The sequence below is a fragment of the Schistocerca serialis genome, chromosome 5, assembly GCF_023864345.2.
Source record: "Schistocerca serialis cubense isolate TAMUIC-IGC-003099 chromosome 5, iqSchSeri2.2, whole genome shotgun sequence".
Lineage (NCBI taxonomy): Eukaryota > Metazoa > Arthropoda > Insecta > Orthoptera > Acrididae > Schistocerca > Schistocerca serialis.
The window spans coordinates 411,207,792-411,231,347 of NC_064642.1; the positions used below are offsets into that span (position 1 = coordinate 411,207,792).

General features: G+C 45.1%; 1 protein-coding gene across 1 annotated transcript in view; it reads right to left on the reverse strand.

Moving 5' to 3' along the window:
* Positions 1 to 23,556, reverse strand: part of LOC126481973 (adenylate cyclase type 2-like) — a 515,598-nt gene that overhangs the window by 262,465 nt on the left and 229,577 nt on the right. Inside the window, exon 2 of the mRNA XM_050105938.1 lies at positions 22,933 to 23,074. Within this exon, the coding sequence (XP_049961895.1) occupies positions 22,933 to 23,067 (135 nt within the window). The 5' untranslated portion in view covers positions 23,068 to 23,074. The remainder of the gene's footprint in view (positions 1 to 22,932; positions 23,075 to 23,556) is intronic.

Here is a 23,556-nt window from a genome sequence, read left to right on the forward strand (position 1 = left end):
ACGCCGGACAAGGATTTGAATACCGCACCTGACGAATGCGAGGTGAGTGTCTTAACTACTGTGCCACGTCTTTCTAATGGAGATGTGTTGTGGAGAAGGTGTTATGGAAATGCCTACAGTAGCGCTGAACATCTTCGTTTGGTGCCCCAAAAAGATGCAGGTCATACATTGAAGTTCACTGTGGGTACACATTTTTATTGACCTCGTAGCATGTTTTTGTTAATCGCTAGACGTATCACGATACTGCTCCGAATATAGCTGTTTGTTATTTGTTGTTCTGTGACTACGGATTTTGTTTTTAGATTTTCGCACTGTTTTTGATGCTTGTTATTCAAATTAATAATGATCTTCTTCTTCTTCTTCTTCTTCTTTTCCTTCAGCATTTGTCCCGCGTATCTGCAGGATCCGCTACATGGGTCCGTTGTCGCCATTTCGCTCTATCACGGGATGCAGCTGGGTGGATGTTCACGCGTTTAAGGCCTTTATGAATTTTATCAGCCCAACGTTGCTTAGGTCGTCCTTTGGGTCTACTGCCGACAACCTCAAGTGTGTAACCCGCCTTGGCAATAGAGTCATCACCGGCCTGTAAAACATGCCCAAACCATCGAAGATGACTCTCACGCATCTGGCCTTGGAACGACGCAACACCAAACCGTTTCCTAATGCTGTCGTTAGAAACATGATCTAACTCCACCCTCGGTCAACTCTTGCCCACTTCCGACCCCGGCGGTATTAGAGTATCCGAGGCCTAGGGAGTCTATCATTTCTGCCTTTCTTGGCCCTTGCCCTAGTGCTTCCGAATAGCTCATTCTTCGACTGTCAGAGCTCTTTCTCTTTCCATTTCTCTTGAAGTTAGTCAAAAGCCTCAACGGCGGACGAGGTCTGGATACCCAACGGCGAGGAAGATGGAAGAACCAACTTGAGCAGCGTCTGTACTCCATGTTAGGAGCGGCTGCATCAGGCGTCTGTTCTCCATGTCAGTGGCTGCCTTTCCTCCTGTTGGCAGTAGCTCTAAAATGCTTGGTGACAGGCTATGTGACGAGCCTACCGTAAAAATTCTGTCAGATGTTTATGGCAAATTAATAATGATGTCAATAATAATTATTATTATTCCTTAGCATCTGCCAAGCAATGAGTGGTTTCGAAAGAGTCTCCACTGACTGCTTGCAGAGAGAGCACAAATAAATTTACAAGATCTCACTCTAGATTATCACACGCCTCTGCTCTTTCAGATAGGCGATTTATAAGAATTGCTCAAGTATTGAAAGAGGAAAATTGGGAGGTTAGAGTATAGCATGTCTCCGACTAATCAAGTCTAGTCTGTTCAAAGGAATTATCCACGCAGGTGATTAGGAAAAGATATGGGAAACCTGAGTCAGGAGGTCAGAAATGAAACTTGAAACAGTCCCCTCCAGATTTTGGATACAGTGAGCACTATCGGCGTTCCAGGTCCGATCGGTGTCCGACCATCACATCTTTACGAGTAGATCTGATGCTACATGATTTACCATAAACTCTACGGCGACCAACCATTGACAGGGCAGAGGCTAATCAGAGACAACGGATGTCACTGGAGTAGCCCGCAATGCAACTTCCTTTACAACAGCAGGATGTATACTGAAAATAACTGGAGAATATCATCAACAATCAATCAAACCACAGATGATTATTACCACACAATCACTGCCCATGCTGGCAGAATCCAAATCAATTGCAACATTCCTTATAAACAACAACAGGCCACAAAACAAAATCCAAACTACGCCCTGACGTCCCTAAGCACGAAGTCCCGTTGTGTGAGCTCATTGAAAAAAACGTCATAATTCCCCAAGGCACTGGGCGAAGAATCATCTAGGACAGGTATATACCGCATGTTGACATGTTTTGTTTTGTGACGAGTCACAATTTAGTACCGAACCTGATATCCTACGCATTCTTATTTTTAGACACTTTCAGAAGTCAATAAATCGCATATTTTTGCACGATTCAGCACATTATCGTGATTGCGAACTGTTGATGCGGCGGAGGAATTGCCACGGTTGGCCGCATGGGCTTCCATGTCATTTGAAATATTTAACGGCTCGTGCTGTACATTACTTATATTGGCAATTCTTTCCTCTTTATGGTCAATTCTCATTGCTATCGAAATCAGCTCCTGCATATTAAGAGACAAGCTGAACATATCATTAGATTAACGTGGACCGTGTGCTCTTCAAATTTGAAGCACGCCTGGCATTTGCATGAAAAACATGTTACTACACTACTGCCCATTAAAATTGCTACACCAAGAAGAAATGGAGATGATAAATGGGTATTCATTGGACAAACATATTATACTAGAACTGACATGTGATTATATTTTCACGCAATTTGGGTGCATAGATCCTGAGAAATCAGTACCCAGAACAACCACCTCTGGCCATAATAACGGCCTTGATACGCCTGGACATTGAGTCAAACAGACCTTGGATGGCGTGTACAGGTACAGAGCTGCCCATGCAGCTTCAACACGATACCACAGTTCATCAAGAGCAGTGACTGGCGTATTGTGACGAGCCAGTTGGTCGGCCACCATTGACCAGACGTTTTCAATTGGTGGGAGATATGGAGAATGTGCTGGCCAGGGCAGCAGTGGAACATTTTCTGTATCCAGAAAGGCCCGTAAAGGACCTGCAACATGCGGTCGTGCATTATCCTGCTGCAATGTAGGGTTTCGCAGGGATCGAATGAATGGTAGAGCCACGGGTCATAACACATCTGAAATGTAACGCCCACTGTTCAAAGCGCCGTCAATGCGAACAAGAGGTGACCGAGACGTGTAACCAGTAGCATCCTATACCATAACGCAGGGTGAAACGCCAGTATGACGATGACGAACACACGCTTCTAATGTGCGTTCACCGCAATGTTGTCAAACACGGGTGCGACCATCATGATGCTGTAAACAGAACCTGGATTCATTCGAAAAAATGACGTTTTGTCATTCGTGCACCCAGGTTCGTCGTTGCGTACACCATCGCAGGCGCCCCTGTCTGTGATGCAGCGTCAAGGGTAACCGCAGCCATGGTCTCTGAGCTGGTAGTCCATGCTGCTGAAAACGTCGTCGAACTGTTCGAGCAGATGGTTGTTGTCTTGCAAACGTCCCTATCTGTTGACTCAGGGATCGAGACATGGCTGCACGATCCGTTACAGCCAGGCGGATAAGATGGCTGTCATCTCAACTGCTAGTGATACGAGGCCGTTGGGATCCAGTACGGCGTTCCGTATTACCCTCCTGAACCCACCGATTCCATGTTCTGCTAACAGTCATTGGATCTCGACCAACGCGAACAGCAATGTCGCTATACGATAAACCCCAATCGCGATAGGCTACAATCCGACCTTTATCTAAGTCGGAAACGTGATGGTACGCATTTCTCTTCCTCACACGAGGCATGACAACAACATTTCACCAGGAACGCCGGTCAACTGCTGTTTGTGTATGAGAAATCGGTTGGAAACTTTCCCCATGTCAGCCGGCCGCTGGTGGCCCAGCGGTTCTAGGCGCTTCAGTCTGGAACCGCGCGACCGCTACGGTCGCAGGTTCGAATCCTGTCTCGGGCATGGATGTGTGTGATGTCCTTAGGTTAGTTAGGTTTAAGTAGTTATAAGATCTAGGGGACTGATGACCTGAGTTATTAAGCCCCATAGTGCTCAGGGCCATTTGAACCATTTTCCCCATGTCAGCACGTTGTAGATGTCGCCACCGGCGCCAACCTTGTGTGAATGCTTTGAAAAGCTAATCATTTGCATATCACAGCATCTTCTTCCTGTCGGTTAAATTTCGCGTCTGTAGGAAGTCATATTCGTGGTGTAGCAATTTTAATGGCCAGTAGTGTACTAGACCAGCATCCATGACAATTCTCCAGTGACAGAAAATATTCCTCTAGAACCCATCTATAATTGCAGTTGTGAAATAATATCAGACGTTGCAGTGTATGAGCTACTCCACTAGTGTATAAATTCATCATTCCGTATGCAGAATCGTGTAAAAAACCTTAACACGTAATAGTTTGTCTGCAAAGTGTATCGTACGTAGAGAATTAATAAGTGATCTTCGTTGCTGATATATAAGCCAGGGATGGTTTCATGAGAGGCAACATAACGAGGCGTAGAATATCGTCGACTTACTGCTGTGCTGTAAGGGTGCCGTGGATGACAACCAAAGGAGTCCTGCTATGAAAAGAAATGTCACCCCAGGCCATCACTCCTCGTTGTCAGAACGTATGGCGGGCGAAAGTGGGGTTGGTATCTCACCGCTGTCTTCAGACTGGAGTAGAACTGTTGTCAGTGGTAAGTCCCGCAACGGACTGAACCCCGATGACCATCGATTGAGTGCGCTTGGAGCATTATGGACGGGGCCTTCCAATCAGGTCGGGATTCTGACAATCTGACGCGCCAGTTGGTCAAAATTTGGCACCATTTCCCTCAGGAGGACATCCGGCAACTTCGTCGACCAATGCGCTGAGCCGAATAACTGCTTGCATAAGGGCCAGAGGTGGACCAACGCGTTATTGACTTGCTCAGTTTGAGAAGCCTTTCTCTTGAATAAATCATCGTATTTTTCTGAAAATGTAATCATCTGTTTATATGCACATATACAACACATCTACCGATTTCCTTTCCATTAGGATAATTCCTTCGTAGTGCATCGTCTTTTTTCGTCTTAGGATATACTCTCAGTGTCGTCCTGATGCAAATAGACTATTGTATGTGCTGAGGGTGGAACATTTGCCACATGCCGTTTGTGATAAATCTACGTCCTCACAGGGGGCTCCTACCTGTTCAGTGTGAGGAGATGTCGGGGATCTCTGAGCTATGTGATGCATAATGCAAAACAACACGAAGGGCACTTGTAAGAGGGGAGGAACCATTATTTAACGCTGATGAGTTGGAGTACTGGCTCGGATTGGGCATGGAAACAAACCATCTCCCTTTCAAAGAAACCATCTCAGCGTTTGGATTAATCCTTCAAGAGACACCTGGTGAAACCTAAATCTTGATGGCTGCCCGAGAACTGCCTTCAGATGTGAGCCCGGTGCATTAACGATTAGATTACGCCGCACCGAGTAGTAATATCAGAAAGAGGAGCTGCAGTCCATCTTTCTGATGAAGCTGTGCTGTTACGTGCTCGAAGGAAAATCATGAGTTGATCCGTCCTCGTTTACACGAAACTCATCTGATCTCCAAGTCTTTTACCTAAACCTCTTCTCATGCAATGGTACGCAGTTACTGATACGATGTACGTCAAAGCCGGACACAGATCCTGAGACGAGGTCTATCGAATTTTGGTTATATTCTCGTGCAGCCGTCGGTCGTAAGGGCGTTCCATGTCTTCACGGACAGCTTATGAGCTCAAGGCATTGGAGGTACCAGATGCCATTGTTTGTGTAAGCGTATGACTTCACGTCGCCAAATGGCTTGTTTGAGAACTCAGAGACTGAAAAGCGCCATGTCGAGAAGGCTCTGTAGGACTATTTTTCCTTACCGTGTTTAACGCCATTATTAGTTCATGTTGTCGTCGCTCCAAAGACATTCAATGAGGTGTATACACAATTAATTGGCCAAACTGAGATTCTTACAAGAATCTTAAGGAAATGTATTTCATCAACAAAAGAATTGGCTTACAAAACACTTGTCTGACTAAATCTTTGGCGTTATTCATCAGTCTTGGACCCTTACTAATTATGAGTAACACAAAGGAGGGAGGGTGGGAGGAAGGGAGGGGGGGGGGCGGAGGGAGGGAGGGAGAGAGAGAGGAAATACAACGAAGAGCGTAGCGTTCCATCACGAGATCGTATAATCGGCGCAAGAGCGTTACGGAGGTGCTCAACAAACTCCAATGGTAATCACTAAAAGAGAGGCGTTCATTACCACGGAGAGGGCTAGTGCTGACATTTGGACAGCATACTTTCGAAGAAGGTTCGGGCAATATACTGCTTCATCCCACATACATCTCGCGAAATAACCACGAACAGAAAATCAGAGAAATTAGGACTCGTGCGGAAGTTAGCTGTTTTCCCTCATACCACCCGTGAATGGAATAGAGAAGGAGGAAAATAATAATGGTACCAGAAGTACCCTCCGCCATACACAATAATGTGGCTTGCGGAGTGTAGATGTAGATGTATCATGTGGGTACGTGACGATCTCCAGCAACCATCGCGCATAATGACGAAACCAGTTAGTCAGTGGGTAATGGGCGCTTCACCGTAATGATGAAAAGAAATTAGGGCAAAATCTGGGACAGGGGCGCTGTGGTTGGGGCGGGACGGGGGGGGGGGGGGGATCTTCTTTATATATGAGGTTGCATTTCTGCGATGTTCGAGAGTTGTCTGCGGAATCTGGTGTCAACACGTGAAATCAACGAAGCCTCAACACAAACGTGAGGAAAATCAAATAACTAATGGGAAAACGATTGCCGGGTTCTGCACCCCATACGTACTAACATGTACAGAAATATGCACCAGCTGATCACACTGTAAAATGGTGCTCAAAGCGAAAACTTATCACTCAAGGCCGCGTGCAGCACAATCTCACCATGAGAGGTTCGAATGGTTCTGAGCACTATGGGACTTAACTGCTGAGGTCATCAGTCCCCTAGAACTTAGAACTACTTAAACCTAACTAACCTAAGGACAGCACACACATCCATGCCCGAGGCAGGATTCGAACCTGCAACCGTAACGGTGCGCGGTTCCAGATTGTAGCGCCTAGAACCGCTCGGCCACTCCGGCCGGCCTCACCATGAGAGGCCCATGTGTTACCCGTGCCTCAGACGTACCTCATGTAGCGATTACGATCCTTGACCAATTCACGGTTCTTAAAGTGAGTGTTTATCAGGTGGGTCACAGTTTTTCAACCCAGTATACTGGTGTTCTCCGTGCTCTTAAACTGTACGTCACGACCATTTCTCACTTTACGACAATATTCTGGTCCTGAAGTATTTTCCCACCACTGGGATTCCAAAACAATTACTTGCAGGTGAAACGCCACCAATGGCAGTAGCAAGTGTTATCGATCTCCTCTATGAAGACGAATAGATGAACTAGACTATGGTCTCCAGTCTGGAACCGCGCGACCGCTACGGTTGCAGGTTCGAATCCTGCCTCGGGCATGGATGTGTGTGATGTCCTTAGGTTAGTTAGGTTTAGGTAGTTCTAAGTTCTAGGGGACTGATGCCCTCAGATGTTAAGTCACATAGTGCTCAGAGCCATTTGAACCATTTTTGAACCAGACTATGGTGTTATTGTGTCGGTATCTAGCGCGCTCCACTGGGTAAAAAGGTATTCCGTCAAAAGATGTTAAACCTTCCCAAATTTTAACTAAACCTATCATCAACCTCAAAGTTAATGTAAGCACTTACTTAGCCATGGTCCTATTGGAGGTCGTGTGTCCTTTTCTTCCTGCGTCCTTTGACCTAACTTACCAGACCATTTGTTGGGAGACCAACAGTTTAACGAGTACTCTGTTAATTTAGTTCGGCGCTTTGTGGATTGAACCCAAATCTTTTGATTTGTAGTCTGACACCCACTTATCCACCGATTTGCAATGCCAAACTATATTTTGATGTTTATTTATGATAAAATTAGGATAAACCAAACTAATTATGTAGCAGGGATCTCACTATTATTAGAAATAGTCGGTGTTTTCTTCTCTTATCCGGTCCTCTCTGTATTGACGGGTGCAGCGCGGCTGACTCAGAGGCAAGACGGACCCGCAATTTTAGAAGTGGAGAGACGTGTGTCCCGGATGTCGGCTCGCCAAAGCCGCCAGCTGGTCCGACATTGGTGGGTATTTTTAAAGCTCTACGCCGCGCGTACATAACACTTGTGGGCCTCTTCACGCTCCAGAATGTCTAATTCCGCGAAATGCTGCATTATACACTGCTCGAGTGCCTACGAAATTAAGTCCGCCGCAGTGGTCCGCTTTCACAAGGAAAACGTACTTTTGAGAACACGATTTTCGCGAAGCGAGCAAATAGCAACGTTGTAGAGGAGTTCTTCTCTGGTGATAAATGAGTAAAACTTGAAACAGAGCACAAATTTTGAAGTTTGAATGGTTCATATTTGCTTGCAAATTTATATTATTTACTAATGTCAGCGATCATAGTGTGTATGATAGCCGATGATGGCGTTGCTGCCTCTCTCGATGCCAAGTATACACGTAGTAACTTTTCAGACTCATTAGTAACGAAGCGTGTTTAAGGCGAAATGCTCAGCGTTATGTAAGATAAAAATAATGTCCCGTATAATCCTTGTAAGTAAAGGTGTTAAACCAATGTCAGCGGTGTTAAGAGGTACAGAGGCGTCGCAGTAAATTCAAGTTGCATCATTGAGATGACTCCTGAAAGTGATTGTACAAATTCCAGAAAACTACATTCAGTGATCGGCCAGAAAATTATGATGACACAGCTAATATTATCCAGAATAAGATTTTCACTCCGCTGCAGAGTGAAAATCTCATTCTGGAAACATCCCTCAGGCTGTGGCTAAGCCATGTCTCCGCAGTATCCTTTCTTTCAGGTGTGCTAGTTCTGCAAGTTTCGCAGGAGAGCTGCTGTAAAGTTTGGAAGGTAGGAGACGAGAGACTGCTAGAAGTAAACCTGTGAGGACGGGGCGTGAGTCGTGTTTGGGTAGCTCAGATGGTAGAGCACTTGCCCACGAAAGGCATACGTCCCGAGTTCGAGTGTTGGTCTGGCACACAGTTTTAATCTGCCAGGAAGTTTCAGCTAATATTATGGTGGTCCACCTTCGGATTCATTCATTGTATATTCATGCAGGTCCATGGTACTTGACCAGGCATAAATACCACTAAATGACATAACTGCTAGACACTGCGAGCTCTCATATCAAATTGAAATCTCAGAAGATTCTTGTAGCGTCTAATCCGTAGCTGGCTCCTCGGAAAATCATCATGGATTCTACGAAGACCTTCTGAAGCTGAGCTTGAAGCCCTCTGTACATTATGTCATTATTGTGGTTGCACGTTTATGATGTTATTTGCTTCTTTGTGACTCTTACAACGAACATACACAGCTGAGAAGGTAATCGACGCTGGAGGGATTTAATTTTCTGGACAAAGAAAATCCGACGAACTGAGAATAAAGTTATTTCCAATCCATGACATCCAGAAGACGGTTGCTAACTGCACGGCTGTTGATGCCGAGTCCGTTGACTTTCGGAAGACACTATAGCTCAACGAAAAATTGCGTGCTTATGGAATAACAGACAAGCTTCGTGACAGGATTCAGGACTTCCTAGCAGTCAGAACTCACGATGTCGGTTTCAACGATATGAAATCAGATGGAAATTAAAACTGCGGAATACATCTGCATGTACTCTAAAACTAAAGCTCCTCCTGAAAAGGCCATGAAGGCCCACAACGGTACCGACCGACCGCCGTGTCATCCTCAGCCCATAGACGTCCCTGGATGCGGATATGTAGGGGCATGTGGTCAGCACACCGCTCTCCCGGCCGTATGTCAGTTTCCAAGACCGGAGCCGCTACTTTTCAATCAAGTGGCCCCTCAGTTTGCCTCACAAGGGCTGAGTGCACCCCGCTTGCCAACAGCGCTCGGCAGACCGGATGGTCACCCATCCAAGTGCTAGCCCAGCCCGACAGCGCTTAACGTCGGTGATGTGACGGGAACCGGTGTTACCACTGCGGCAAGGCCTTTGGTTCTCCATGTACTCTGGCTGATAAAAAATGTGAAGCACCTAGATGACATGATGCAACTTCGTACACGAATACACCATCAGCGGCTATGTAAATTCTCTGTAGGAGGTAGGATGGTCAACAGAATGTATGAGTGTTGCTTGTGTTCAGTGTTGTTACCAGGTCTGGCGGGTTATTCAAGGGACGTGAAGAGTGTCAGACATTGAGTGCTCACTGTGAAGGGCACGGAGTTGCCGCGTATCGTGTGAGACAGCGTTATCAGCACCTGACAGAGTTTGAAAGGATACTTCGCTGCGGGTTTCCAATCGGCCTTCTGCTCGAATCGCGCAATGTGCAGGTTTATGCGACATTAGGATGTGTCATTGGCCCTATATTGGAGTGCATGGGAACGTGAGGTTCCGATCGACCGCGCCTGAGCATCAGAAGCGAGAATCGGCGTGCTGTGAACCAGGCACCTTGAAATTCCTTCAGATCTGCACCCGTCATCCGAGAACAAGCAGTTGACTTCTTGCAACATCTTTTGTCAGCTCGCTTTATTGGTCTGCGAGTAACAACAGTCAGACTGGAGAATTACCGTCGCATACGTAGGCTCCCATTAACCCAACACAAACGGCTGTGTTCGGAGTGCTAGCGTGACTGGGAAGTACGGAGTGCTGAAGAATGGCGTCGCACTGGGTTCAGGGGTGAATCGCGATCTACCACTACCCCGAATGGCCATCGTCGGAGATGCACTGGAATGTCCTGGCGTCATCATGTGGGGAGACGTCGTGTATGACCAGGTCGCTGCTGGTAGTGATTGACAGAATGCTGGTGGCACAACGGCACGTCAGTGGCATATTGCGTCCTCATGTGTTACCTCTCATACGATAGTATCGTGGTGCCATTTTTCAACAGGACAATGCTTGTCCACACATGGCACGTATCTATGAATTGTATGCATGATGTTGAGGTCCTGCAATGGCCAGCAAAATCGCCAGTTCTGTCCCCTATAGAACACACACTGAAGAGCCAAAGAAACTGATACACCTGCCTAATATTGCGTAGGGCCCTCGCAAGCACGCAGAAGTGCCGCAACACGACGTGTCACGGCCTCGACTAACGTCTGAAGTAGTACTGGAGGGAACTGAAACCATGATTCCTGCAGGGCTGTCCATAAATCCATAAGAATATGAGGGGTGGAGATCTTTTCTGAACGGCATGTTGCAAGCTGTCTCAGATATGCTCAGTAATGTTTATGTCTGGGGAGTCTGGTGGCCAGGAACTCAGAATATTCCTGGAGCCACTCTGAAGAAAATCTGGACATGTCGGGTGTCGAATTGTCCTCCTGGAATTGACCACGTCCGTCGGAAAGCACAATGGACACGAATGGATGCAGGTGATCAGACAAGATGCTTAAGTACGTGTCACCTGTCAGTGTCTTATCTAGACGTGTCGAGGGTCCCATATCACTCCAACTGCTCACGCCCCACACCCTTACTGAGCCACCACCAGCTCGAACAGTCCCCTGCTGACATGCAGTGACCATGGATTCATGAGGTTGTTTCCATACCCGTACACGTCCATCCGCTGGATACAATTTGAAACGAGACTCGTCCGACCAGGCAAGATATTTCCAGTCATCAACAGCCCAATGTCGGCGTTGACACCCCAGGCGAGGCGTAAAGCTTTGTGTAGTGCAGTCATCAAGGGTACACGAGTGGGCCTTCAGTTCCGAAAGCCCATATCGATGATGTTTCGTTGAATGATTCGTACGCTGACACTTGTTGATGGCTCAGCATTAAAATCTGCAGCAATTTGCGGAAGGGTTACACTTCTGTCACATTGAACGATTTCTTTCAGTCGTCGTTGGTCCCATTCTTGCAGGATGTTTTTCCGGTCGCAGTTATGTCGGAGACCTGATGTCTTACCGGATTCACGGTACACTCGTGAAATGGTCGTCCGGGAAAATTCCCACTTCATCGCTACCTCGGAGATGCTGTGTCACATCGCTCGTGCAATGAATATAGCACCACGTTCGAACTCACTTAAAGCTTGATAATCTGCCATTGTAGCAGCAGTAACCGATCTAACAAACGCGCCAGACACTTGTTGCGTTATATAGCCGTTGCCGACCGCAGCGCCTTATTCCGCCTCTTTACATTTCTCTGTATTTGAATAGCCAAGCCTACCCCAGTTTCTTTGGCGCTTCAGTGTATGTCGCATCGTCTCGGAAGTCATCCTTTTCCCTGTGCCAGTATCCATGATATAAAGGACCAGTTATAACGGTTGTGGGTCAGCTTGCCCTCAGGAGAGGATGTAATGGATTTGACACACCCGACCCAACCGAAATAGTGTTCACATACAGGCGAGAGAGGAACGCGAACTAATAAGTGAGCGCATACAGCCAAGTTCTTTGTAAATTTGACTCTAATATGTATTCACTGAAACAACGTCATATATCCTTGCAACCCGTGAAGTTTTACCTTACGTCCTCCACTTTCGGGTTCTTCAGTTTTTCTGTCACGCAGTGTATACCTACGACTACATTCTTTGAATCACTCTAATTCCTTGGAACAGGATATTTTTATTGTACCATACATAAGGTCCCTTCTCGTTCTATACACAGACGGAGAGTGGGAAGAATGACTACACGTATCTCTGCGCAAGCTGTTATTTGAGTATTGTATCTACAAGATAAGGAAAATTAGACGCTTAAAGTAGTAAATGAGTTTTGCTATTTGGGGATCAAAATAACTGATGATGGTCAAAGTAGAGAGGATATAAAATGTAGACTGGCAATGGCAAGGAAGGCCTTTCTGAAGAAGAGAAATTTGTTAACATCGAGTATAGATTTAAGTGTTAGGAAGTCGTTTCTGAAAGTATTTGTATGGAGTATAGCCATGTATGGGAGTGAAACAGGGACGATAAATAGTTTGGACAAGAAGAGAATAGAAGCTTTCGAAATGTGGTGCCACAGAAGAATGCTGAAGATTAGATGGGTAGACCACATAACTAATGAGGAGGTACTCAATAGAATTGGGGAGAAGAGGAGTTTGTGGCACAACTTGACTAGAAGAAGGGATCGGTTGGTACGACATGTTCTGAGGCATCAAGGGATCACCAATTTAGTATTGGAGGGCAGCGTGGAGGGTAAAAATCGTAGAGGGAGACCAAGAGATGAATACACTAAGCAGATTCAGAAAGATGTAGGTTGCAGTAGGTACTGGGAGATGAAGAAGCTTGCACAGGATAGTGTAGCATGGAGAGCGGCATCAAACCAGTCTCAGGACTGAAGACCACAACAACAACATCTACAAGATCTCTGCAGAATAGTAAGGACAGGGCTGAAGAATATTCTTAGACCTTTGTTATGAAAGACGGTTCCTGAAGTTTTGTAAGCCAACTTGATGATGTAAGATGTAAGACGTCTTTTTTCGAGCATCTGTCACTTAAGGTTATTCAACATTTTTTAAATTACTGAGTTAGTTAAATGTATGCCAGATTATTTGAACAATTAGTTTTGGAAATGATGTTGAAATAGTCACTTTAATGGGGATGTATACATGACTAGAGTTAACATTAATGAAAACGTTATCTTTTTAGTCTTAGTCACACAACTATACTAAAAACAAGTGTATTTATTGCTTTTTTTAAATAGAATATTAGTTTTTAAACAGAAATTCGTCCATTTAATAGGAGGAGTTATCCAGGAGAAATGGTTTCAGGTTAGATTTAGTATTTGCTTTGCTACCTGTCTGAAATTTTATGTTATTGGGCAAATTATCAAAGTTTTTCGTTGGTGCATGATAAATTCCCTTCTTAGCCACTGACAGCAATGTGTAATAAAGGTCATTTCTCCCTCTAGTGTTCCGTGTATGGCCCTCACTGTTCTTCTCTAGTTGTGAAGGACTCTTTACGACGAATTTCATTAGCGAATATATGTTTTGTGACGGCGCAATTTTTAAAATGCCCAGCTTGTTGAAGATTTACTACATGACGTCAGCTTTTACTATTTGATGAGTGAATGTATAAATCGAACTCTCTGTCGAGCAGCCCTTCTGGAATCCAAACTGTGAAATACTAAGTAAGCTTTTTCTTCTGAAGTGCGAGACTACTTTTTTGAATATTACGGAAATTGGACGTTAACTGTTTTTTGTCACCTTCCATGTGAAGAGGTTTAACAATTGCAAATTTTAACCTGTGTCAAAAAATTCCCTTTGCCAGTGATGCGTTGCATATATCACTAAGTACATTACTTATTATGGAACAGATTTTCAGAATTACATTTTAAATTCCATCAATTCCAAAAGAGATTTTGTTTTTTACAATTTTTATAATTATTTTGAGTAAATGATTTCGGTGCTACTTCTAGTTGCTTATGGTTTTGTTGAATGACATTTTTAATATGTTCTGTTGCATTTTCAACTGAACCAATTATTCGTATTTTTTCTGCGGCGTTTAGAAAGTGATTCTTAAAAGTATTTTCAGCTTGTGAATTATCAGTCACAACGTTGTCATTTAGTTTAATTGTTGTGGCATCTTGGACTCTGACTGGCTGCCCCGTTAGACATAATCTTGCTATCCGCATTATTAATCTCTGTCGGGACGTTCGTATTTCTTGGCATTTTAATGTCTTTCCTTAAAATATTACAGTATTTTATGTAGTATGGAAGTTACATCTCGCGAGTTAAACAAGCTTGCGACAATTCGCACCGCCGTCCTGTTTAAACAATCGCCGTGGCCTTTTATACGATTGTGTAGTAATGAGCCATAGATGTGTTATCTGGAATCTCTTTCGTGGACAGATTTCGGTTTCTCAGTTTCTTATCAATGAGTCATAGCCCGACATTTGCTTTACCTACAACTGAACATACACCACTGGCCATTAAAATTGCTACACCAAGAAGAAATGCAGATGATAAACGGGTATTCATTGGGCAAATGTATTATACTAGAACTGACATGTGATTACATTTTCAAGCAATTTTGGTGCATCGATCCTGAGAAATCAGTACCCAGGATAACCACCTCTGGCCATAATAGCGACCTTTATACCCCTGGGCATTGACTCAAACAGAGCTTGGATGGCGTGAACAGGTACAGTTGCCCATGCAGCTTCAACGCGATACCACAGTTCATCAAGAGTATTGACTGGCGTATTGAGACGAGCCACCGTTGACCAGACTTTTTCAATTGGTGAGAGATAGATATGGAGAATGTGCTGGTCAGGTCAGCAGTCGAACATTTTCTGTATCCAGAAAGGCCCGTACAGGACCTGCAACATGAGGTCGCGCATTATCCTGCTGAAATGTAGGGTTTCGCAGGGACTGAATGAAGGGTAGAGCCACGGGTCGTAACACATCTGAAATGTAACGTCCACTGTTCAAAGTGCCGTCAATGCGAACAAGAGGTGACCGAGACGTGTAACCAATGGCATCCCATACTATCACGCCGGGTGATACGCCAGTATGGCGATGACGAATACACGGTTCCAATGTGCGTTCACCGGGATGTCGCCAAACACGGATGCGACCATCATGATGCTGTGAACAGAATCTGGATTCATCCGAAAAAATGACGTTTTGCCATTCGTGCACACAGGTTCGTCGTTGAGTACACCATCGCAGGCGCTCCTGTCTGTGATGCAGCGTCAAGGGTAACCGCAGGCATGGTCTCCGAGCTGATAGTCCATGTTGCTGCAAACGTCGTCGAACTGTTAGTGCAGGTAGTTGTTGTCTTGCAAACGTCCCCATCTGTTGACTCAGGGATCGAGACGTGGCTGCACGATCCGTTACAGCCATGCGTATAAGATGCCTGTCATCTCGACTGCTAGTGATACTAGGCCGTTGGGATCCAGCACGGCGTTCCGTATTACCCTCCTGAATCCACCGATTCCATATTCTACTAACAGTCATTGGATCTCGACCAACGCGAGCAGCAATGTCGCGATACGATAAACCGCAATCGCGATAGGCTACAATCCGACCTTTATCAAAGTCGGAAACGTGATGGTACGCATTTCTCCTCCTTACTCGAGGCATCACAACAACGTTTCACCAGGCAACGCCGGTCAACTGCTCTTTGTGTAAGAGAAATCGGTTGGAAACTTTCCTCATGTCAGCACGTTGTAGGCGTTGCCACCGGCGCCAACCTTGTGTGAATGCTCTGGAAAGCTAATCATTCGCATATCATAGCATCTTCTTCCTGTCGGTTAAATTTCGCGTCTGTAGCACGTCATCTTTGTGGTGTAGCAATTTTAATGGCCAGTAGTGTCTGTGATCGTTCCACTTCATACTTCTGCGCATCGTTATTAGCAAATATGCTATGCTATCTGATTAACAGCATCCGGACACCCCATTATAATGCGGAATTGACCACTAGACGTCACGAGAGGCAAAGACGCCAGTATAAAAGGAAGCAGGATGTGTTGTGTTGTGTTGTCATTGGAGAATTGGAGAAGCAGCAACTGCAGACTGGATCGGTCAGAACAGCTCAGTGATTTGCATAGAGCTAAAAGCTACAGACACATGGTCATTACTCTTGTTGGTCATTTCCGGCCCATTAACAACAGTTACTAAAGGTCTGCCTCCTGCCAGTGCTTTTCAGATTTAATCTCCAACATATGCTGGAAAACAGCACTATTCTGGAGTAACCACTCGCCCTCGAAAACAGCATTGTCGGCCCTGACCACTACCTATGTGGCAGGACTAAGGAAAGACGAGCTTATTCTCCCCAGGTTCCATCCCGGGATCCAGGAAGTACACAACAGCCGAATGACAAGCATAAAGGGGTGATCAAGAAATGATGTCATCTCTCTTTAACGAGTGCCTTTGCCCCCATCTCCTCCCCCCCCCCCCCCCCCCCATCTGAATCAGTTTTACTAAATTAGACTTTGGTAGAAACATTGTAGAGGTAAGTTTAATTTCGTTTGTATCAGGTCAGTGCATGTTTTTATAGTGCTTCTTGTCGGCATGTTGAATGTAACATAAAAACATATGAGCTAATTAATCATCAACAACATATTCTCTCACATAAACTAAAACTTAATTTTAATTTAATCATTAACAGTCTCAGTTGCACCGTTTGCTTAGAATTTACCTAGGTTTCAGTCGGGATAACCTAACATTCTTCAGAATAACACTAACTACTGTTTGACCAAATTGGACGTCGTCAAGCTAAAACTGAACATCTATAAATTGTCGTCAGACTATAAAACTTATCTGGAACTGCCTCGGCCCCACTTCGCGACCGCGATGCGGCAGCCACGAGTGCTGTACTGGATGTCTGAGGACAATTTATGGATTTGTAGTTTTAGCTTGACAATGTCCACCATGGACAAACGGTACTTACTGTTATTCTGAAGAAGGTTCGGTTATCCCGACTGAAAGCTAGGTAAATTCTAGTCAAACGGTGCAACTGAGGCTGTTAATTATTAAAATTAATATTTGCACAGTTGCTGACAGGGCCGCGAAATGTTGAAGATATTTATAAACTAAAACAGTGTGATGATGCTCAGGCAGTTTTTGGATTTCATGCCTGTAGAAAGCTACAGCTTCAGAAATTAAAATGCTGTCAGTACAAGTTTATAATGCGTATATGCCCATAAGAAATTTTCTTCGTGTACGTACGATATGGAGCGACAAAAGTAAATTTTCGAGGTCACAGCAATACGTGCTGTAGGAATTGCTTTCCAGCCAAGCCCCTGGATTGGTTCTTTCGTGAAATCAGCAGAATGCCGACGAGCGTTCTCGTCCCGTTGCTACACCTGATGCAGTTTCTTTGGTCGTTTTTCTTGTACGGCGACCGCAAGACGTCTCAGCTGTCAGCAACACACGCCAACTGCGATGGAAATACCTCTGAGATGCAGTTCACAATACCTTGTTTGTCCCTCCAGATGCATAACACTACATTTTGTGGACTCACACTGGCGTCTGATTCAGAGTCGAGCATGCCACTCCTAGCGACTGGTGAGAAAGAAATCCGTAGGTAACTTCTCTTTGCATGTAGTCAACAACGATGATATGAGTGTCTTTGCCTCCCACTCAGTACAGGACTATTCTTCACGCTGTCTCCAGTTCAAACATACGCACATCTCACCACTCGTGTAACACATCGATCTTTAATGTCTCTTCATGGGTAGGAATCAACGGCGATAAGTGTCGAATTCGAATACCGGTAAGGCTTTTTATCTGCGTTTCAGTCGTCTCGTTGTTGGTGAAAAGTTTCGATATCTAACATTTGATTGTGCATAGTTAACAATCGATTAGTTACTGGGCTCGAAGCTCCGACCAACACAAAACCTTATGCTACGTCATTGCAAGTTCAGACATGTGACGGGCAGTATATTTAAAATCTTGCGTGGTCAGTTAACAGGGAGAATAGTTGGATAGGAGTCCTGGTCCTGTCAAAAACATTTCGTCATGTAAATTCAAGTTGAAAGTTGTTTGTTGAAACATTATTTATTGTAATAAGTTACAAACGTTAAGGACTGTAACATATTGTAACGGGGCATCCTCCTCTAGTATTACTTTTCCTCTACAGTAGTTGTCGATACCAGTATTATTTTTCGAATTTTGGAAAGGTAGGTATTATCTCAGTTGCTTTTCTGAAAACATTCATATAATTTTATACACAGAATGTTATATTTCAACCTAAAATTTATGAAAGGGAATTACTCTATAAAATATTTTTTTTAGATGATGTAATCAATAAGTACCAGTTCCGAATGTACAGTTAAAATGATTTTTTCCAGAAACCTTTTAAATTACGAATTATTTGCACACTTAAAATTTCTATTATTAGTTACGCAATCCTGTACTCTTTACTGCGTTTATTTCTGGATTCATTTATGAAATAATAATCGAAATTGATAATGTAACGAGAAGTCGTAGGAATTCATTTGTTAAGAAAAATTGTAAACTCTTTGGAATATTGTTATTTCCTCAGACACTGAGAACCATAAGCTTGCTTCTGATGTGATCGGACTTATTTTTGTATGATAGGTGCGAACAATGTAATTTCCGCTTTGATAACGTGAAAAATCAAAATACTGTCACAGATGCTAAAATGTGAGAAAATGAGAGGAAAATATATTTAAGTAAAAAATTCTGCAATCTTCCAATTTTTTTTAGTTCAAACCAACCGTAGGGACCTGATGTTATATTTTTAGCTTCAAGAATCAGACCCCTAGACAAGAAGGACTGGAGCCACCTCAACATGACAAGCTAAGTAAACTTGAAAGTTTATTGTAATCTTGGCTCCTCTAAAATCTTCATACAAGCTTGCTTATTAATTACTTGGACTGGATATTGTTTAATGTGGACAACAGATGGAAGAAGGAAGGAGGGGGAGATTACAATCTCTAAGAACGTGCCCCTTGATATTTTCATTATCGTGGTATCAATTTGCATCTGGACTGATTCGCATACAGAGCAAAGTTCTATAGTGGTCTGTTGTAGTAATTATTTGGTATAGTCAAACCACTGTACCGGAAGGAAGTTAGAGAGCTTGCAATACAGTTACGTTCTTGTGGGTTGCATACAAATCAGGCGTAATGTAATTCAGGTCTTTCGGACACTTGTGAGCATGATAGTACATGTAAAATCCCATCGTATAAACAAATGGCTCTGAGCACTATGGGACTTAACTGCAGTGGTCATCAGTCCCCTAGAACTTAGAACTACTTAAACCTAACTAACCTAAGAACATCACACACATCCATGCCCGAGGCAGGATTCGAACCTGCGACCGTAGCGGTCGCGCGGCTCCAGACTGTAGCGCCTAGAACCGCTCGGCCACTTCGGCCGGCCATCGTATAAACAGCTTCTCGTGTTGCACATTTCTTTTCGCGGTTCATCAGATATCGCAGAATATGCTGGAGCCGTTCAATGTTGATTTTCCATAATGTGTGCGAGGTAGCAAGTTACAAATGTGATCGTGTTACATATAAAATAGTTTCTACAGTACACGATAGGCAGTCAAATGAAAACAGTACATCCGCCACAATGGCACCATGAAATGGCTCCCGTCAAAAATAATCACCACCTGTGTTGAAACATTTGTCCCACTGGGAGACGAGACAATCGATTCCTGTTTCGTAGAACGCGGTCAGCCGCTTACGGATCTATAACCGTGCCCACTCTTGCACCTCCACGTCAGGCTGAAAACCGACGTCCACACTGGTATGAAAGCCGCTCGATGAAAGATCCGGGCTGTATGGAGGATGCTGCAGTGTTTCCAAACCAAATCACTGAAGCATACTCTTCGTCCGATTGACAGTGTAGAAGCGGGCGTTATTGTGAAACAGTATGGTTCCGTCCGACAGCCTGAGGGCAAACGGCAAAGCTGACAGTGTAAACAGTCCACATCTCCCCCGCCGAAGAAATCCAAAGCTGTTCACACAACTTCCGGTGAGGTCATAATGACCTTGTTCGACTATAGGGGCCCTAGAGAGTGGAACCACGATCAATTGAGATTCTTTATTTGCCGTTGACCTCATACAGTAGAAAAGGCTTTTCCAGAGATAGCAAGTTACAGTTGCAATCAAAGTATTAACATTAACGTTCATATTACATGAACAAATTAAGTATCTTATATGCAGCAATGCGCGGCGCCGTGAAGAAACTTTGCAGAAACTGCAAGGGGCCATAAAATCAAAACGCTCAGGAATGCCGTTGGTCGGAGACATCCTGTAACACCATAACGCCCTCCCCCACGCTGCCAACAGGACGAAGGCTACTCTTTAGCACTTTGGTTGGGAAACGCTGCAGCATCTTCCGTACAGCCCAGGTCCTTCACCGTGTGATTTTCACATCTATGGCGACTTGAAGAAAGACCGGTGTGGACGTCACTTTCAGTTGGACAAGAAAGTGCAAGATTGAGTGCGGTTGTGGATCCGTCAGCGGCCGACCGATTTCTACGAATCAGGAGTTGTTCGCCTCATCTGGCAATTGAATAAATATCTTACCGCGTGTGGTGATTACTTTTGAACGGAACCATTACAAGGTCCCGTCATAGCAGGTGTTCGATTTTCATTTGACTGCCTCTTGCATGTGTTTGGCATGCTCCATGTGTTTTATAGTGTTGTAGGTTTATTGACCAGAAGCGAAGTTTGTTATGTGGCACTAGAAAGCCTGTTTTCTGCGATTTGATCAGCATAGGGAAAGAACGTTTCGGAAAAGCTACTGTCCTTTTCCATTTTCTATCAAAGCGCCGGTGTATCGCAGTTCGTCTCCTTGTGGAGGTATTGGTGGCGGGCATTTAAATCTCGCAACGGCCGCTGCTCCAACAGTTTAACGGTGGTGCGGCCGGTACGTAGCTGGCAAATCGCTGCCGTTCACCGCTGCACTGCGGCGAGTAAACTGGAGCCCCTCCCGTCTTATGGCTTCAAAGGCTGATTGCCAAGCAACATTAAGAGGAAAATCCTTATCTCGGTTAACAAGATTCGTCGACACTCTTATCTGGATTGTCTCCTCAACGATGCTGTCGCAAGCGAATGTGGGAAATCTCACAGCGGGCATACGCAGCTCTGTGTCTCCCTGCGTTGCATCGGAGATATACGCAGCTTAATACACGGGCAGGAAAATAAGTCTCCACTGATTGAGACAGATTAACGGTGAATGTTCGATTTCGAAAAGATATTTGTCGTCTGCTCGACTAATAGCTTCCGGGACAGCACTATTAAGGAGACAATCGAGATACGAGAGCCATAGAATCTTGTATATCGAGATAAGGGGTTTGACCTCAGGGCAGCTTGGTCACCAGTTTTGAAGTATTGAGACGAGATAGGGCAGACATTTGCATCGCCTAGTGCAACGCTGGACAGCGGGCACGAGTTGCCTGTAAAAAATAAATCAGTAAGCCGGGTATCTGTTAAACTTTTTTGGAGCGGCCCTAGCGAGATTTAAATACTCTCCGCTTATACCTGCAAAAGAAGATGGACTGAGATACAGCAGCCGGCCGAAGTGGCCGTGCGGTTCTAGGCGCTGCAGTCTGGAACCGCGAGACCGCTTCGGTCGCAGGTTCGAATCCTGCCTCGGGTATGGATGTGTGTGATGTCCTTAGGTTAGTTAGGTTTAATTAGTTCTAAGTTCTAGGGGACTAATGACCTCAGAAGTTGAGTCCCATAGTGCTCAGAGCCATTTGAACCATTTGAGATACAGCAACACTTCACCAGATGATGGAAAGAAAGAGTAGCCTTTCACACTGCGATCTTATGCGGCAGGAAACCTGTCAAGTTTTTATTGCACCAATGAAGTTGTTCTGTTCGGAAACGTTCGCTAGTGTGTTCCCGTCGTCGGGTGTGTCAATTGGTTTAATCATTTCTCGGATTTTAAGATATGTCGGTTTAGTTTGCGTACTCCGACTGTATAGGAACAGCAAGCATACTAGAGCGTGGAGCCCTTAGCTATTTGGGTGGTGTTAACTACCGATGGAGACTTGCCGGGCTCTATTAGACTATAATAAATTCCGTTTCTTCTAGCTGAAATTTGGAGTCAGGTCCTTTTTTGTGTATACTGTAATCCTGATTTATTTATGAAAGAGATTAGTGGTGCGATAGAATAGAAACGAAACCAAGACGGTGTTGTGATTGTTTGTGATGTTCGTTTTCCAATCCAGCGGTCGGCTCTGAGAGTCTTCCAAAAGAATTTCGATTGCTAAGGGTATTTATGAGTGAAATATCAGTGGAGGCATTTTTAACCCCGTCTGGTAGATAAAAGCGAAAGTGGTGACCCTTATTTAGACTAATTTATGTTGTAGCAGTGCAGGGGTTAATCCTGGACGGCTCAATCCACTAATCAGATCAGCGGGGCAGTAAGTGGCGTAATTTCTATCGCACGGCGCGCATCGCTAAGAGTGTTTGCATTCTGGCTACATGAGCTCTGAGATGGGGCAAAAGGACATCTGAAACGATGTTCGCCACAAGATACCTCGAGACTTCAGACAGCAACTGTGTGTGTGTGTGTGTGTGTGTCTGTGTGTGTGTGTGTGTGTGTGTGTGTGTGCTTGTGGGTGTGTGCGTGTGTGCTTGTGGGTGTGTGCGTGTGCGTTTAGACACGACTGAAATTATGGACGAGGATGTGACTGTGTAATCAATAATGACTATGTGTCTGGGTGGGTAACATATTATGCCTCTGTCGTGTCATCTTCTAAGAACATCGCCACTGTAGCGCTTGTTGCTGTCGTAGTTTGGACGACCTGCAGGGTGGTGTTAGGACACTGGAGATGTGGACGTACCCTGAGGTGCCTCCAGGACCAGGAGCGCTCATCGAGGCTGACGGGCGCCGCGAAGGAGGAGCGCAGGTCGGGCGGCTTCTGCTCCACCTGGCTGAGGCTCGTCCTCGTCAGCAGCTCCAGCCCCGCCGCCGACATGGCCCGTCTGTAACACACCATCGACGACACTGAGCAACTGTGCCACGTGCAACAGTAGACTGTAATACAAGTGCGACTTGTACTCTCACGCCAGTTTCTCTGGTTCAGTGTCGGAAATACACTGACCCGGCAGAGTAGCCGAGAGCGCCAACGCGCTGCTTCCTGGACTCGGGTAGGCGCGCCGGCCCCGGATCGAATCTGCCCAGCGGATTAACGACGAGGGCCGGTGTACTGGCTAGTCTGGATGTGGTATTTTGGTGGTTTTCCACATCCCACTAGGTGAATACTGGGCTGGTTCCACGTTCCGCCTCAGTCACACGGCTCGCAGACATCTGAACACGTTCGCACTAGGTCACGGCTTACACTAGAGGCAGACAGTTGGGGTGAACTGATTCCTTCCCAGGGGGTCGCGGCGGTGACAGGAAGGGCATCTGGCCGCCCCTAAAAATTAACATGCCACATCCGATTAACCAACAGACCCCGCCAGTC